This window comes from Puma concolor, chromosome A3, assembly GCF_028749965.1.
Source record: "Puma concolor isolate L17-30 chromosome A3, mPumCon1.1.hap2, whole genome shotgun sequence".
NCBI lineage: Eukaryota > Metazoa > Chordata > Mammalia > Carnivora > Felidae > Puma > Puma concolor.
In genome coordinates, this window is record NC_141669.1 from 11,840,204 (window position 1) to 11,856,748 (window position 16,545).

General features: G+C 40.6%; 1 protein-coding gene and 1 long non-coding RNA gene across 6 annotated transcripts in view; both read right to left on the bottom strand.

Moving 5' to 3' along the window:
* The window catches only part of NBAS (NBAS subunit of NRZ tethering complex), a 367,149-nt gene that overhangs the window by 249,225 nt on the left and 101,379 nt on the right, over positions 1 to 16,545 (bottom strand). For all 5 annotated transcript variants that reach the window (XM_086700060.1, XM_086700059.1, XM_086700058.1 and 2 more), the window contains 4 exons: positions 5,862 to 5,925; positions 4,650 to 4,843; positions 3,210 to 3,467; positions 2,357 to 2,482 (listed from right to left, as the gene is read on the bottom strand). In XM_086700060.1, coding sequence (XP_086556186.1) covers positions 2,357 to 2,482; positions 3,210 to 3,467; positions 4,650 to 4,843; positions 5,862 to 5,925 — 642 coding nt within the window. The remainder of the gene's footprint in view (positions 1 to 2,356; positions 2,483 to 3,209; positions 3,468 to 4,649; positions 4,844 to 5,861; positions 5,926 to 16,545) is intronic.
* On the bottom strand, positions 15,404 to 16,544 carry LOC147582247 (uncharacterized). Its single transcript, XR_015248883.1, has 2 exons — positions 16,112 to 16,544; positions 15,404 to 15,861 (listed from the first exon to the last, which is right to left on the bottom strand). It is a non-coding gene; the product is annotated as an uncharacterized LOC147582247 (long non-coding RNA).

Here is a 16,545-nt window from a genome sequence, read left to right on the forward strand (position 1 = left end):
GGTCTAAAATGATTGCTACTTTCACTGGGTTCCCACAGCATTTATCTGGAATCTTCCTGCATAGTTATTTATATTTATTTTTTTAATTTTTTTAAATGTTTATTTATTTTTGAGAGAGAGAGACAGACAGACAGACACACAGCACAAGCGGGGAAGGGGCAGAGAGAAAGGGAGACACAGAATCCGAAGCAGACTCCGGGCCCCGAGCGAAGCAGGCTCCGGGCCCCGAGCTGTCAGCACAGAGCCCGACACGGGGCTCAAACTCATGAACTGTGAGATCATGACCTGAGCCGAAGTTGGACACTTAACCGACTGAGCCACCCAGGCACCCCTAGTTATTTATATTTTAGACATGAGGCTTATCTTCTCAGAAAGATTATAAGCTCCCTAAAAGGGAAGGTCATATTTATGTCTCTCCTGTACCCCTTTCACCTCCCCTCGTCAAGTGCTTTGACTCTTAACTGCCTATTTATTTCACTGAATTAAGTATTTCTCCCAATAAAAAAATGCACCTGCTCTCTCTTAACACCTGTCAGCTCCTTCAGAGACCAAAACTGTCCTCTACTGTGTTCCAGAAAAAGCCCTAAACGGGTATACATAAACTCACAACTCACTGTCTTGATCACAAAAGAAGAAAGATAATATAGCTTTGGTGTTCTGATATTCTAAAGGATATACAAGCAACTTTTTCTCTGTATTTCATTATCTCTCACGCTCTCTCTTCTCTGGCGTCTTACTTGTACTAACAGTTTATCTTCCAGTTTTATTGAAGCATCAACTTCTTACTTACAACTTTTTCAGATTTTTATTTTTAATTACTCGTGTACATAAATTGTAAGGAAAACAATTACAACATTTTCCCAACATTTCTTAGATCTTCCTACAGGCAAAGGTATTTTCTAAACGTCACGTGAAGAACCACACGCCTCTTGAAAGCATGCCAGAAACCCAACCACTCCCTCACAAAGGTGCCAACGGTACAAATACACAGGCTACAACCACGTTAACTCAGGCAGCAGGAAGCAGGAGGAATCCAGTTGGAAATTTTACACTTGATCTTAGCCAAAAGGCCGAGAAGCGATTCCAATTGGAAAATTTAAACACAAAGGGAGAATTTGGCAGGCTTGTTACATCGCCTCTCAGCTTCAAAAGTTCTCTTCACGGCTATCTCTGGGATAGACAGGAGTTCCATTTTTTAATGGACAGAATATCAAGCTTCATCAGGAGAGGGCGCTAGAGGGCCACTGTGGAGGAAAGGCTCTGGTTTCTAGTCCTAACAGGCTCAGGTTCTAAACTTCTTGCTCCTGTGGCTTAGCAGCCAATGCATGTAGGAGCCCTCCAGAGTGCTTACTCCCCTCCTTGATCTGCTGAACACAACTTCCCCTGAATGTCAGTTGTACTCCTATGGGCAGATTCCTTCCCAGTGAATCTCCCAGGCACCCAGCAGAAGGGGAGGTGTCTTTCCAGACTATCTCCACCTGCATAGCAGGACCTTTTTCTTTTCAGTCATGGCCATGGGTCCTTATCTGAGGTCTTCCGACCCCTAACCTCTGCTTACTGTTGCACCTAGCGGCAGGCATCTGTTTGCTCATCCATCCTACCTTTTCCTACCTGCCAACCTTGGCATCTAAGAACCAGCCCTGGCCCAAGACACCGCAGAGAACTCTTCCTGCTGATGTGCTGCAACCACTCTTCAGTGAGGTCTGAATCCCAGCTCCCTTCCAAGTCTGTTCCCTCCTTGGGTATGCTCCTTCAGCCCTAGGGTAGTCCTTAATGTTCTCTTTACCCCTTTATAGGAAATCTCACTAGAAAATAATGTTCCAGGGGTGCCTGGGCGGCTCAGTTGGTTAAGCGTCTGACTCTTGATTTCAGCTCAGGTCATGATCTCAGTGGATGGAGCCCCACGTCAGGCTCTGTGCTGACAGTGTGGAACCTGTTTGGGATTCTCTCCCCCTCTCTCTGCCCCTCCCCTGCTTGCATGCACATGCTTTTTCTCTCTCTCAAAATAAATTTTTTAAAAATGCTCCATATTAAAACTTTCCCAGTCCAAATTACTAGGTGGTTTCTGGTTCCTGATGAGACCCTGAATGATGTAGGTGAAGAAAGGTAAGTGATGTAGAGGAAGAGAAAGGATTAGACCAAAAAACCAGATAGTTAGCTGGCTTATCAGTGAATATTTGTTCACACATCTTCAGCACCAAGGTCCAGCTGCAGGGCCAATACAACCGGATAACTCCTCCAGGTTGAATAAGCTTTAGAAATGTCAGCAATATATAATGTTCCCAAAAAAAGGCCCGTAACCAAAAAATATCCCATAATTTGAATTTTACCACGTTACAAAAATATGTAAACATACCAAGTAACTCTGAATGGAAGCAATGTTGACCGCGGACTTCCTCCACTGTCTCTGATACACTAGGTCAGTGTCCAAGCCGTACGTCTGAGCCAGAGACAAGGCTTCCTCATATTCTTCACTTTCAATCTTGGGACAAGGAAATGGGAACAGGAACGTGACATTACTGAAGCGCCTATCATGATGTCACTATCATGATGCGATCACCTTAACCCTTACAGCATGTTATGCATTCCCAACTATTCTCATAGGCACTGTGGCACCAGGAGCCCAAAACCTTGAGTGGCAGACAGATCAAGCGCTTCTTTCCACTCTTTAACAGACAGCTGAGAGACAGCTGAAATGCCCATATTTATGGAGTAAAATGATGGTGAAACCAAGACAAGGAGAACCGACAGCCTGACTCCTGGTCAGAGCCCACCCCGGACACTACAGCACCCGGCACAAACAACTAGAACGCTCAGAGTGGACCAAATCTGCTTCCCAAGCAGATGCCTGATTAGAAAGCAAGTCTGCATTTCTTCCCTCACCATCTGCAGTCTGAGGAGACAGCTGCACTGAACACAGATAAGGTGAGCGCTGAAGGCCACGTGAAGGGCAGCAAAGACCCAGCTAATACACAAAGTGGACCAACGGTCTCAGTGAATTCATCTTTCATCCACTGTTTTTATTTTGATTCCTCAGGCACAAAAACCAGCATTATTTTCAAAAGCTCTATAATACCGATATTTCTAACAGGTCAATGATAGGACAATCCCTCTTTAAATTTCTGTGTTAAAAAAATTAGTTTTTCTCATTCCAATAAAATAAAAGCTGGATGCCTATGCACTCTGACAGCGATAGGACGCTCCCTCACCTTTCTCTGATAAAGCTCTTCTGGAGTCGTGGAGCGCAAACTCACGAGGCGGTAGTTTTTAGTAATGGTTCGCGGGCGTTTCCGTGGAGGCGCAAATCGCTCCATCTCCGTCACCAGGTACAGGCCCTGCTTTATGTAGCCGAAGTAGCGAGCCTTCGCGGATATTTCCTGATCGGAATCAGAATCCTCTTCACCTTCATCTTCGTCTCCACCCCTAGTCTCCAAACGAGATCGTTTGGGAGCAAGTTTAATCTCACACTAAATTGAAAAAGGAAATGTTAAATCAGTAGTGAGGAGCTGAAGACAAGCTTTAGAGTGAGAAAAATATTTTTAATTCTGCTCTGGTTCAATGCATGACACGAGCCATGTGATTAAGAATAAGCTTCAAGAGAACCCAATACAGACAGTATATACATCAACACTTCCAGAAAGATCCTCTGTCTTATTGGCTCCAAATCTCCAAAACCAAAGCCTGTTTTAAAAACAGCTCATTAATATGATCTCCCAAATATATGCCTGGCAATTATTTTAGGGAAACAAAAAGAATGTTAATATCTTCACTTTGGTATTTTTGTACCTGCTGCAGAAAAAACAGGAGTTTTTCATCTATTTAGAAAATGAACATGAAGGTATTTATTTGCTTTACTGAGACTAGCTTTCCTGCCCTCCCTCCCTTTGGGGAAAAAAAAATGTGTAACAGCTTCATAAAGTTCTGAGTCCGAAAGCCTGACTGTTGAAGATAACTTTCATTCCAGACTTAACAGAGTTGGCTTAGATTTTAAGCCATGGTTCTTTTTAAATCACATCTGTAGACTCAGTAACAAACTTTGAGATTTAAAAAAAAAAAAAAAAAAAATACTTGTGAATCTGCACTGAAATGAAAGCTATTGAAGGTCATTACACTTGAAAGACTTAGAATAAGAATTGTTCATGATAAAAACAGAACTTTATGGGACTAGCCTCAATTTTCAAGTCTTCTGTCATGACAAACAAGCTTTCTTTACTAAAAGAACCAGAATTTTTAAGTTCCCAAACTTGAGGGAAATAGTTTAAGACCATACCTAACTAGAAATACCTTTTACATTTTAAGATGTCCAATCTAAGAAAAAGAACAAAATATGTCCATGAAGAAAAAATGCTTTTACAAAGAGCAAAATGACTCCATTTTCTCCATTCTTTTACAGCGCAAATTTTTTAATTGACTCAACAATAGATCTTTCTTATTATCCTCACTGAATCTCTGATTCCAGTCACAGGGTGGTGTTTTTAAAAACAAGATTAGATGATGGGCTAGCTAAAATTTAAAAATCAAACGTTTATCCATACTTCAATAAAAATAATGGACAAAAATCACTAAGAACTAAATCAGGTGTTTGGATTTTTGGTGAAATACAGGTTTTCTTTCCAACACACTAGCTGCTCCAAAAGGGAAAGCATTACCTCCAAACTTAAAAATCCTCCATCATGGGTAGCAGTGACTTGAGGTGATGGTTCAAACCACTCACAGGATTTTCCCAGTAAATTCTTCAAAGTTTTCACCGACGAAACCGTCAAAGCACCAGAACAGCGAGCCAAAGTCACTGCACCGGCTGCCCACCAATTTACATCAATCAGTGGGTAAAAGGACTCTTTATCTAATGGGGAAAGTAAATCAACACAAGCACATCGTCAATGTGCATTAACTACAACACATTTAGTCCAATGATCAATTTAAAAACCATATTTGGGCCCTAAACGTGTTCAATAAGAAAAAATAAATTAGAAGTCGTCACCCAAATTTTTACAAAATGGTACCTGAGTTCCGACAATTTGTCAAAGTCCAAAATTCTAAGGATGCAGGAGCAGTAAATATCTTTAGGTCTTCCCTCTCAAAAAATGAAGTCTACCAACACATGTCAACAGAACAGGTTGAAATGTTGGTGTGTATGAAGCATACGTATCATAAAGGTTCTAAAAGGTTTTGAAAAATGTTCACATATCCCTTTTCAGACTAACAATAGGAGAGAATCATACACTTAAAAAAAATTTAAGACAGACATATAATAGTTTTCACGTCTAAAGTTTATTTTGAGGGGGGAGGGGCAGAGAGAGAGAGGGAGAAGGAGAATCCTAAGCAGGCTCCATGCTGTCAGCTGAGAGCCCAACTCGGGGCTCGGACCCAAGAGCCATGAGGTCATGACCTGAGCTAAAACCAAGAGTCGGACACCCAACGACTGAGCCACCCAGATGCCCCAATGCTGATTTCCTCTTAAAGATTTGAAGGAGACCAGGACTGCCACCTCAAAATTGACCAGTTTGACATAAGAAATATTTTAAGATGCAGAAATGAGTGAAACTCAAAGTTCTTTTTGTCTTGGCACTTAATAATTTTATTGTTCCCTTGATAAGATGCTGCGGAAAACCAACTTCCAACCAACCCTCGGAGTCACTCATTTCTGGGTACTACTCCCAACGTACATGCAACTTCGGTTTTGTTTTTCTCCTGTTAATCTGTCTTCTGTCAATCTAATTTTACAGGGCCCCAGCCAGAGAACCGTGGAGGGTAAAAAGAAAAAGATTTGTTTTCATCCCCTACATATATCATCAAGGAGCACCTTTACTATATAATTACTGTCTCATAAGGTTTCAATTATCATATTTCATACAACTCACCTTTGATTTTTTTTCTCTTCTCAGGAGAGAGCCTCCAGTCAGGATTAAGGTCGTCATAGCCTGGCTAAACATGAAAAATATGCACAGGACTTCTTGAGTCAACAATGTAAGAAAATTATAAGAGCATCACTAACAACTATGGATTTTTTGAAATAACAAAATATGGAAGCGATGCTTTCCTTCGATCTCTTAGTCGTATTCTACCTAGCTGTAATCTATTCCTCTTAATAACCTTGCTCTTACACTTAAAATGTGCACCTGGAACCACTGTAACTCAATTTAATGAAGAAAAGAGCATGCAGAAGAAAAGTAAGAGAGCGAGCGTGCAATTAATACGATGAGAGCAAGACACACGAACATTCGTTCTGTGCACACTCATATACACACACTTACACTCCGGGAGGAGAACGGCTATGCTGTGGTGAATAAGCACAAGTCTGGGTACAAGTCCTACTCCTATAACTTGTAAGTGGAGTGACCCCTCCAGGCCTTAGGCTCCACAGCTCTGAGATTAGACTCTGCAACCTCCATGTTATCCCCGGTTCTAACTTCCTAGGACTAATTTACTACAGAAAAAAATATAACCATGCGATTCTGAAGCTGCCTCCATTCATATTCTAATTTCATGGAACATAATGTCATGCCCACCTTTGAGAAGGTGATGACACATCAATCTCTCTCCACTATCATACAACAGCTGAGATGAACACACTGCCAGACCCCCTCTGGGCTCACTGTTAATTACTGCATCTTCAGAATTACAGCAGTATGGGAAAAGACCAGCAAAAATATCATTTGGTATGTGAAATCTTAAGCCTAAAAAAAAGTAATGCTATATTTAAGTCAGAATGTGCTTTCTCATTTAATATATACTTTATCAACAATTTCTCAGTGGCTAAGCCTTAAGAGTATTAAAATTGATACTTCTTTCCAAGGCCTAAAAGAATTTCCTGATCTCCACTACTATGATAAATCACTCACAGCAGTCACTGAAAACAGAAGATATAATTCTTTAAACTTTACCCAAAAAGTCACCCTAAAAGCCTATTTATATACTAACAGAAGAAATAGATTGTCTCGGTTTACTTTCTCATAATTAACTTTCAAAGATTCAGAATACCAGGGGGCGCCTGGGTGGCGCAGTCGGTTAAGCTTCTGACTTCAGCCAGGTCACGATCTTGCGGTCCGTGAGTTCGAGCCCCGCGTCAGGCTCTGGGCTGATGGCTCAGAGCCTGGAGCCTGTTTCCGATTCTGTGTCTCCCTCTCTCTCTGCCCCTCCCCCGTTCATGCTCTGTCTCTCTCTGTCCCAAAAATAAATAGAAACGTTGGAAAAAAAAAAAAAAAAAAAAAAAGATTCAGAATACCAGAAGGTATAGACTACTGAAACTAATCAACTTGGATTCCTTAAGATCAAATCTTCTTTGGTCACTTATAGGGCACTTCAGACGTTTTTAGGGCCTCCGAATCATCAGCTGTACGCGCTCCCACAGCACCTTCGTATGGGGACATGTGTGCTTCCCTGCTGACATCGTGGAGTACACAAGGGGAGGGTGGAGTAACACTTTAAGTCCCACAAACAACAAGGATGATTCGGCCTTGGGGGAATTGAAGTACATACAGATCACAGTGAAATTTAACAAGAAATCTCCAAAATCTTTTCAAACGAAACCGTCTCACTAGTAGAAGTACATTGAGAATTCAAGGTGGGCTTGTCTTCATCAGAGTCAGCAATGAGGAAGAGCACCGTGAACAAGCTGCACCAGTCCATGAGGGTCAGTTTTCAGACATTTCGGGACTAGACTGTTCCATGCAGATGGCTTTAATAATGGATGTCTCTTGTGAATTTGATTTTAAACACAAGACGAAGATGTGTTCTTCCGCAGCCAGAACTCTGTCAGAGTCATCTTCGTACTCCCAGACCTATCACAGTACTCACCTGTCACTGTAGCTAAATGCTGAATAAGTGAATCAATTACTTTTTTTTTTTTTAATGTTTGTTTATTTTTGAGACAGAGAGAGACAGAGCATGAACGGGGGAGGGTCACAGAGAGAGGGAGACCACAGAATCCGAAGCAGGTTCCAGGCTCCAAGCTGTCAGCACAGAGCCTGATGTGGGGCTCGAACCCACAAGCCATGAGATCATGACCTGAACCGCAGTCGGACGCCCGACGGACTGAGCCACCCAGGCGCCCCAGGAATGAATTATTCTTTTAAATCACTGCACCCTAATTAGAATGGCTAAGCCATAGGAAAATTAGCTTAGTACTAGTATTCCTGCAGCCTCTCAAAGGTGTGGTCTCTTCTGCTATTTAGTCAATGAACACTGTGCACTTATACTGTGAGGGGGAAGAGAAACCATACATTACTGGCCACACAACTCAAGCAGGTAGAGAGCTAAGAAACAGATGTGAGTGACTATAACCCAAGTTCAAATATAACAGCTGCCCAAAAAGAGGTATAGATAAAAGTGGAGGGGTCTTCAAAGGTTGAAGAGGTCATTTTGAATATGGCCTCGAGAAAGACAAAGGGGGTTCAAGAGGTATAAAGGAAGTACTACACTGGGTGCTATACGTTCAAGACTGGATAAAATCTGGATATGGCAAATGGGTGGAGGAAGACATTCCAGTCAGCAAACACAGAATGAACAAAAGTACACTGGTAAAAAAAAAAAAAAAAAAAAAAACTAAACTAAACTTATTCAGGAAAACAGTGGGTCAGTTTAACTGAAGTACAGGATATCCATTCTAATTATCTGCATTTTTGCTTGTCTTGGGGTTTTGGCGGAAAGATGGGACTCGCGATGCCATTTTTTGTTGTCGAGCTAAAATTCACATAATGGAAAATTAACCATTTTAAAATGAACATTCAGTGGCACTTTGTACGTCCACAGTGTTGTCACTTCCATTTAGTTTCAAAACATTTGTGTCGATCCAAAATAAAACCACTTACCCGTTAAGCAGTGACTTCCCACTCCCCATCCCCTCAGCCCTGTCCGCTACCAATCCACTTTCTGCCTCAGTGGATTTACCTATTCTGGATATTTCGTATAAATGAGTTCATACAACACGTAACCCCTCGTGTCTGGCTTCTCTGGAGGAGCAGAAGGTTCTCGAGGTACATCCATGTTGTAGTATGTATCCGCACTTCATTTTTACGGCTGAACACAGATTCACGCTAGATATCTGAACTAAATGTTTACTTTCACAATATGTGGGAGTTGGATGAAACTATCTGCACAGTACATTTAAGAAAGAAGCCCAAACATAACTCTGCTTCAGGCAGAGGTGACCTACCAGACCAGTATCCTGACACAGCTGTGCCTCACTACTCTCAAAGCAGACATTCCCACTGCCTCCTTTCATACGATTCCAACTACTTACGGACAGGTCTCCTCAGGCAAGGGATGCAAGAACAAAAGGAAACTATTGGGACTACCCCAAAATAAAAGACTTGTTGCACAGCAAAGGACACCATCCGTAAAATGAAAAGACAACCTACTGAATGGGAGAAGTTATTTGTAAATGGCATGTCCAAAAAGGAGCTAATATCCAAAATATATAAAGAAATTACACAACCCAACACCAAAACCAAATAGTCTAATTTAAAAATGGGCGGAGGACACGAATAGACATTTTTCCAAAGAAGACAAAAAGATGGCCAATAGACACATGAAAAAAATGCTCAATTATCACTCATCATCAGGGAAATGTAAATCAAAACCAGAATAAGATCTCTCACCTCACACCTGTTAAAATGGCTAGAAAAAAAAGACAAGAAATAATAAATGTCATTAGGAGCTGTTTCCACTGTTGGTGGAAATGCAAACTGGTCCTACCACCGTGGAAGACAGTACGAAGTTTCCTCAAAAAGTTAAAAATAGACAAAGCACACATTCCAGTAATCCCACTACTAAGTATTTACCGGAAAATGAAAGTAAGCAATGAAAGAAGAGAAAAACACTAATTTGAAGGGATATAGGAGCCCCATATGTTCACTGCAACATGATTTGTGACAGCCAGGATATGGAGGCAACCCAGTGTCCGCTGATGCACGAATGGAGAAAAAAGATGTGGTGCATACGTATAATGGAATATTACTCAGCCAAACAAAAGAATGAGATCTCGTCATTCACATGGCAACATGCACGGGTATTATGCTACGTGGAGTAAGTCAGACAGAAAGACAAATACTACACGATTTCACTCATGTGTGGAATCTGAAGAGGATATAAATTGACTCATAAACACAGTGAACAAACTGGCAGTTGTGGGGATGGGGAGAAACGGGCAAAATAGGTAAAGGGAATTAAGAGGTAACAGAACAAAACAAAACAAAAAAAAAGCTGATATTCCCATTGCTTCCCTCATCCTAGTCAAACTGGGCCAGACTTCCCATCCTTCAACCCTAAAAACTCTGTGAGGGGCCCGTGATCTGGCCATGCTTTATGGTATCTGATACGCACGCTGTAGGCCGGTGTTTTGAGGGCAGGACCACCAAGGACCCACGGCCCCTGTGAAAGCACTCCCGGGGTGCTCACTCCTAGTGCCATGTTGATATATTCTGAGAAGCAACCTCCCTGTCACTCCTCTGTGGGTGACATGCCACCTCATGACTGAGAACATCCTACAGTGACAGCGATAGCACTGTTTTCTTCAGTTAGGAATTTTGATTGTTGACTCTCTTTAACAGCTAGAAGCTAAACATAATGAAGGCCGCTGCCTCCAACAGCATAAAAGCAGCCTTTCAACTGCTTATTCATTCCACAAACACTTACTAGTATTTTTTTATGCCAAGCTCTATGTTAGGCCCCGTAGAACAAACATATATTCAGGGTCTTTTCTCCAGGAGCTCACAGTTGAGTGAAGCTGTGAGGACAGCTGCGGATTGTGTCAAGACCAATCACATTAACTGTCATCTTCCCACTTATCTTTCATTGATTGATCCATTTAACAAAATCTGTCCAATACCTACTATTGTGGCAAAGAGCAAATTGTAGGAGAAACAAAACTTATCTTTCCTATTTTATCATAGGATGTACAAATAGAAAAATGATAAAACTTCTTCAGACAAAAATTAAGGCCAAAAATGAGATGGAAATATATAAACATAACATATGGGAAATGTTTGAAATGAAAACCACTTTAGCAATTTAGCAATTTTACTATATTCCACACATGAACAAAACTTAATACTCACAGATTTCTAGCCAGATGGATTTTCATATTGACAATGAAAGCTGAAGTATTTAATCAACTCACAACTGGGTAGAAGTAAATCAGAATAGGCACTTCCACAACTATCTTTAATCATTAGATTTTATAGAGAAAATACTCAATTACACAAAGCATATTATGAAAACTAATAAAGTAGTGAATTACATGAAGAAAGCCCCAGATGAGCTGAATTCACGATTTGGTAAAAGAGGCTACAGTTGTATAGGGCAACAGTAACACTAGCTTCTTCTCAGACAATGTTTTAGCTAAAATTATAAGCTGGCTCTATACTATATGTTACCATATAATCTATTTTAAACATACTGGCTTGGCCATTTCATTTCCTAGAACAGCAGTAAGAGAGGCAGAGCCCTGTCCTACCTGGCTGACCCGAGGTCCCTTGACTATTGCAGGATGAGTAAGAAAGGAGCAGCTGTTTAAGGGCTCAGCCAGTGATGAGTACACAAAATGACACCAATATATTTGGTATATGACTTGTTAATAGTTTCGTGTTTCCAGTGTCTCTGCGTAACGAATGCTGAACTCCAGAAGCATCGTTCACATCAACTGCATGGACTCTCTCCCTGTTTTCCATTAATATCATCACTACTACCTCACTCACCCAGATAAAAGTCACGATCTAGGGGTGCTGACTTTGGCTCAGGCCACGATCTCACAGTTCATGAGTCCGAGCCCCGTATCGGGCTCGCTGCTGTCAGCACAAAGCCCGCTTCAGATCCTCAGTCCCCCTCTCTGCCCCTCCCCTGCTGGTTCTCATTCTCTCTCTTTCTCTCTCTCAATAAATAAATTTAAAAAAAAAAAGTCAAAATCTGTCAACATAAGGGCTACAAAAGATACTCTGAAACAAAGGCTTAACCTATGAAGTCCAAGAACCTGAGTCCAACCAGCATCTTGATTCTAATGCAGCAATGCAAGTTTACTTCTTTTTAGCACTATTCCCATCTATTAGAACACAAAAACATTTGTTACTTACTAGGACTGTAGTGAAGCAATTGAAATAGGTTCCTGTCTCTCAGGGTGGACAGCCAAGCCTTAGTAGACAAATGCTACTTACTCCCAACAGTCCTTCCCCCCAACTGGATTATGAGTCTTTCCTCTGAGCTTATCTTTTCATAATATTAACATGTTACTCTGTTGATTTGTTTATAATTCCCCTTGCAAGACTATGAGCATCTCACTGGGACTTACTGCATTCTCTACTCTAAAACTTGGTAAAGATTCAATAAAGAGATGAACTCTATTATTTTATGATTATTATTATGAATACAGTAACAGCTTACTCTTTATAAAACTGTTACACACAAGCTTTATACCACTTACTGTGGTACACTAAATTTTGCTGACTCCCTTCATATAGTACCCATCCAAATCCAAAATGGCCAAGCCAATGTGATGAACTCCCAGGATACAGGTGAAAGACTCAAGCAAAGTATAGTTTTTCAAACCCTTTGTGCTGAAGAAAGAGTTACCACTCTCACATACTCTCCCAGCACATCATAAGTACTGCACAGATCTACTGTAAACTTCAGCGTTTACCAGCGGGAAGCTATGTCAATTATTTACTCCAGTTTTTGGTGATACACACTAACTGGCTCAAGAGTTCAACACATCTGAGAAGGCTGAAGACATCTGTGTTCTATTCACTGGGAAAAAAGATTTATCTCTGTTCTTCTAAAGATCAAATAAATAAAGCCTAATAAATATATTTTCCACCTTTTAAAAACTGTATCTATTTTTGCACAGGGTCATGGGAAGAGCATCTACATAAGAGTCAGAGAGAGATGAAATCTCTCTGAAATCTCAACTCTACTGCTTACTTGCTAAATAACTCTGAATAAGTGCTCAATAAATAATTGAGGTTATTATTACAGTAATTTTTGTAAAAGCTACAAGAATACTATCTACATGAATCGTGACCAGAGCTACATAAGCCTAAAATGTGTATCAAAAAACAAAAAACAAAAAAAAAAGAGTGTTCTGTGAAAATGATGAAGCCTCACAAGAATTTGTTTATGACAGAATGAAGAATGACAGAATGAAGAAAGGATGGGACAAAAGCAGGGAGCAGGGAGAGGAAAGTTCAGGAAGCAAGTGTGAAGCAGCATAATGATCCAGGTAAACAAAGGAGTTTGCATTTTGACCACAACTTTAGAATTTTAAGAAAAGAATAGATGAAATTAAAGTCTTGCTTTTCAACCCTGGACAAAATTTCTTTTGAGACTAGAATGAGGAGTCTCAAAGCAAGATCTGTTCTATTCAGCTCCAGTCCTTCCCTGTGCTGAGCGACAGCGCGAGAAGGGCGGGGCTGACCGCCACAGGCCCCGGATGGGATGAATTCGGGAATAAGGCGGTGTGCTGAGCAGCAGGAGAAATAGCAATAAAGGTAGGATTAGGTTCAGTAATTCTCACTAAGCCACTGTTCCCTCAGCAAGGGGTTCTACCACCTACAAAACGTCTGCAGTGATGGCAACCAGGTCCATGGTTTTCAGTTTTGTGAGCCCCAAAACCCGTTTGGTTTTTTTTTTTTTTTTTCCTGGTTTGCTCAGGCATTCGAGGGAAATAATTTATGGCGACCCAATCTGAAAAACACGGATATATTACCCTAAAAATTGTTCAGTTTGTAATAATAGCTAGAACTGGCTTGAGAATCAAGCTACATCAACAGACAGCCTCTACAGACTGTGCGGCGGGCGCTAAACCAGAGCCACAAGGGGCGAGATGGAAGCACACTGTGGCACAACAGAACAGTCTAGAGCAATTCCTGATGAGCTGCCCTTCTACATTCTCAAGGGTCAAAGAGTCTCACCAGGGAAACACAGGAGATCAACTTCTGGCATAAACTCTTCTCTCTTCCCACCATAAACCTCTTTTGTCATTTTCTAATTTCCTTCCTTTCCTGCCCCATTACTCTTCTGATGGCCTATTCCAAACTACTGGGATATTTACATTTACTCATTCAAGATTTTTAAACAATTTTTAAATTATTTTAATAGAATCGCTATAAAAATCAAAAAAATTAATGAATAATATTAATGAGCTAAAGACTAGCGAATTACAATGACACTGATTGGCAACTAATGACAAAAAAATGTCTACCTACTTAAAAAGTTGAGTGTATGCCAATAAGGGTTACAACAAATGCAATTTATCTTCACAAGAAGGGTATCCAGAATTCCAGTAAACAAAAGAGCATACTAATAAATTTTGCCTAAATAGTCCTTACACTACATGTATGCCATTCTAGAATACTAACAAAATCAAACATTAAGTGTGCTTCAAACTTGATCAATATTTCTATTAGGTGAATGAAATAATTTAAGAAAATGAGTAAACTTAAGAAAAAAAAATGCCTTGGGGCGCCTGGGTGGCTTGGTCGGTTAAGCGTCCGACTTCGGCTCAGGTCATGATCTCACGGTCCGTGAGTTCGAGCCCTGCGTCAGGCTCTGTGCTGACAGCTCAGAGCCTGGAGCCTGTTTCGGATTCTGTGCCTCCCTCTCTCTCTGCCCCTCCCCTGTTCATGCTCTGTCTCTCTCTGTCTCAAAAATAAATAAATGTTAAAAAAAAAAAAAAAAAAAGAAAGAAAAAAAAATGCCCAAATGTAAAATATTGGAAAGAACAGAGTCTTTCCAAATGCAAATGTATCACTATACATTAATAGCCATGAAAAATACATGGTACCTTTTGCATCAGTTATCCAGTGTGCATGGCTAAATATGTTAAACAAATGGTTTTAGAGTTGATCCACTCCACTTCTAGAGGGAAGATATAAATCAGTTAGCTATCAATTCCGAGGAGAGAAAAACAATGTTCCTTGTATTTAGCTGCTGAGATTGAAGACTGAGGAACCCCTCTTCTGTTTAGAACAAATCGAGATCCAGGGCCAGAGTGAGTGGTAGAGGTGCAGAGAACAAATTAAATTCAAGGTGAGTAGGAACTAAGGGGAAAAAATCTTGCCAAACTTGTGTATTAAAACAGAAAAAAAGGGGTGCCTGGGTGGCTCAGTCGGTTGGGTGTCTGACTTTGGCTCAGGTCATGATCTCACGGTTTGTGGGTTCGAGCCCCGCATCAGGCTCTGCTGACAGCTCGGAGCCTGGAGCCTGCTTCGGATTCTGTGTCTCCCTCCCTCTCTGCCCCTCCCCCACTTATGCACTGTCTCTCTCAGTCTCTCAAAAATAAATAAATGTAAAAAATTTTTTTTTAAAAAAATGAAGAATAATAGCAAAAACAAATTTAAGTCTGTGAAAAGTGTAAAAAAATATACAGCCAGTTTCTCTTTCCCTCTGCTATTCTGGGAATAACAAAATGCTCTTTGCTTTTCAAAATTGTTTTAATAGCTCAGATTAACTGATGAAATGAAATTAAAAGGAATTCTGAAAAAAGACATCAATCCATTCAGACCATTCAGGGAAAAGTCTCCAGTCTTAGAATCACAAAACTATCCACCAAAGCTGGTGAAAAGATATTTCTATAGAAAAGGGAAATGGAGAAGTGAGAGGAAAAAAAATTAACCCATAAGTACTGAAATGCCAAATCACCATCAGAGGAGTAAAAGATTTAGAACATAAAGTTGTATCTAACGGAGGTCTTTCTTTTCATCTTCACTCTATCACAATACACAGCATTATATGCACAGACCTTATTTGCCCATCATGATTTTAGAATATAACAAATGATGATTCTGTTACTAAACCACTAAGCCTTTTCATTCTTAAAACCGGTCATTTCAAGACACTAAAAAATTAATAGACTGCATCTTCACTTCCTACCTTTTTTTTTTTTTTTTTTTTTAATTTTTTTTTTTCAACGTTTATTTATTTTTGGGACAGAGAGAGACAGAGCATGAACGGGGGAGGGGCAGAGAGAGAGGGAGACACAGAATCGGAAACAGGCTCCAGGCTCTGAGCCATCAGCCCAGAGCCTGACGCGGGGCTCGAACTCACGGACCGCGAGATCGTGACCTGGCTGAAGTCGGACGCTTAACCGACTGCGCCACCCAGGCGCCCCTTCACTTCCTACCTTTTGAGTGAAGAGGTCTCCCTTCAAGCCTTAAGCAAGCCCAATATTACGTTAGTGTTGCAAGATTTGGGAAGAACTGTAGCCCTTTTAGAATACTGACCCTCCAATTTTTTTACCATATTAGTTGGCTTTTGCTACAAAATTAGCGTCTCCATTCTGTATTTTTATAGTAAGAAAAAAGGAAAAGGGGGTGGACAGATTACAGTCAGTATACAGAATGTACTGCACTACAAATTAAAGTCAGCACACAGTGCTACTCTGTTCTTAATTTATCCTACTATGCTGATGATATTCTAATTTAACTAAAGCTTTGGCATGCTGAGCATGAATAATAGCTGTGAGCTGCAGTCAAACATCAACCAAATGAAACCATTACTGTCAGTACTCACCCTTAAGCGAGAACCATTCTAATAATAATAATAATAATCAACAGA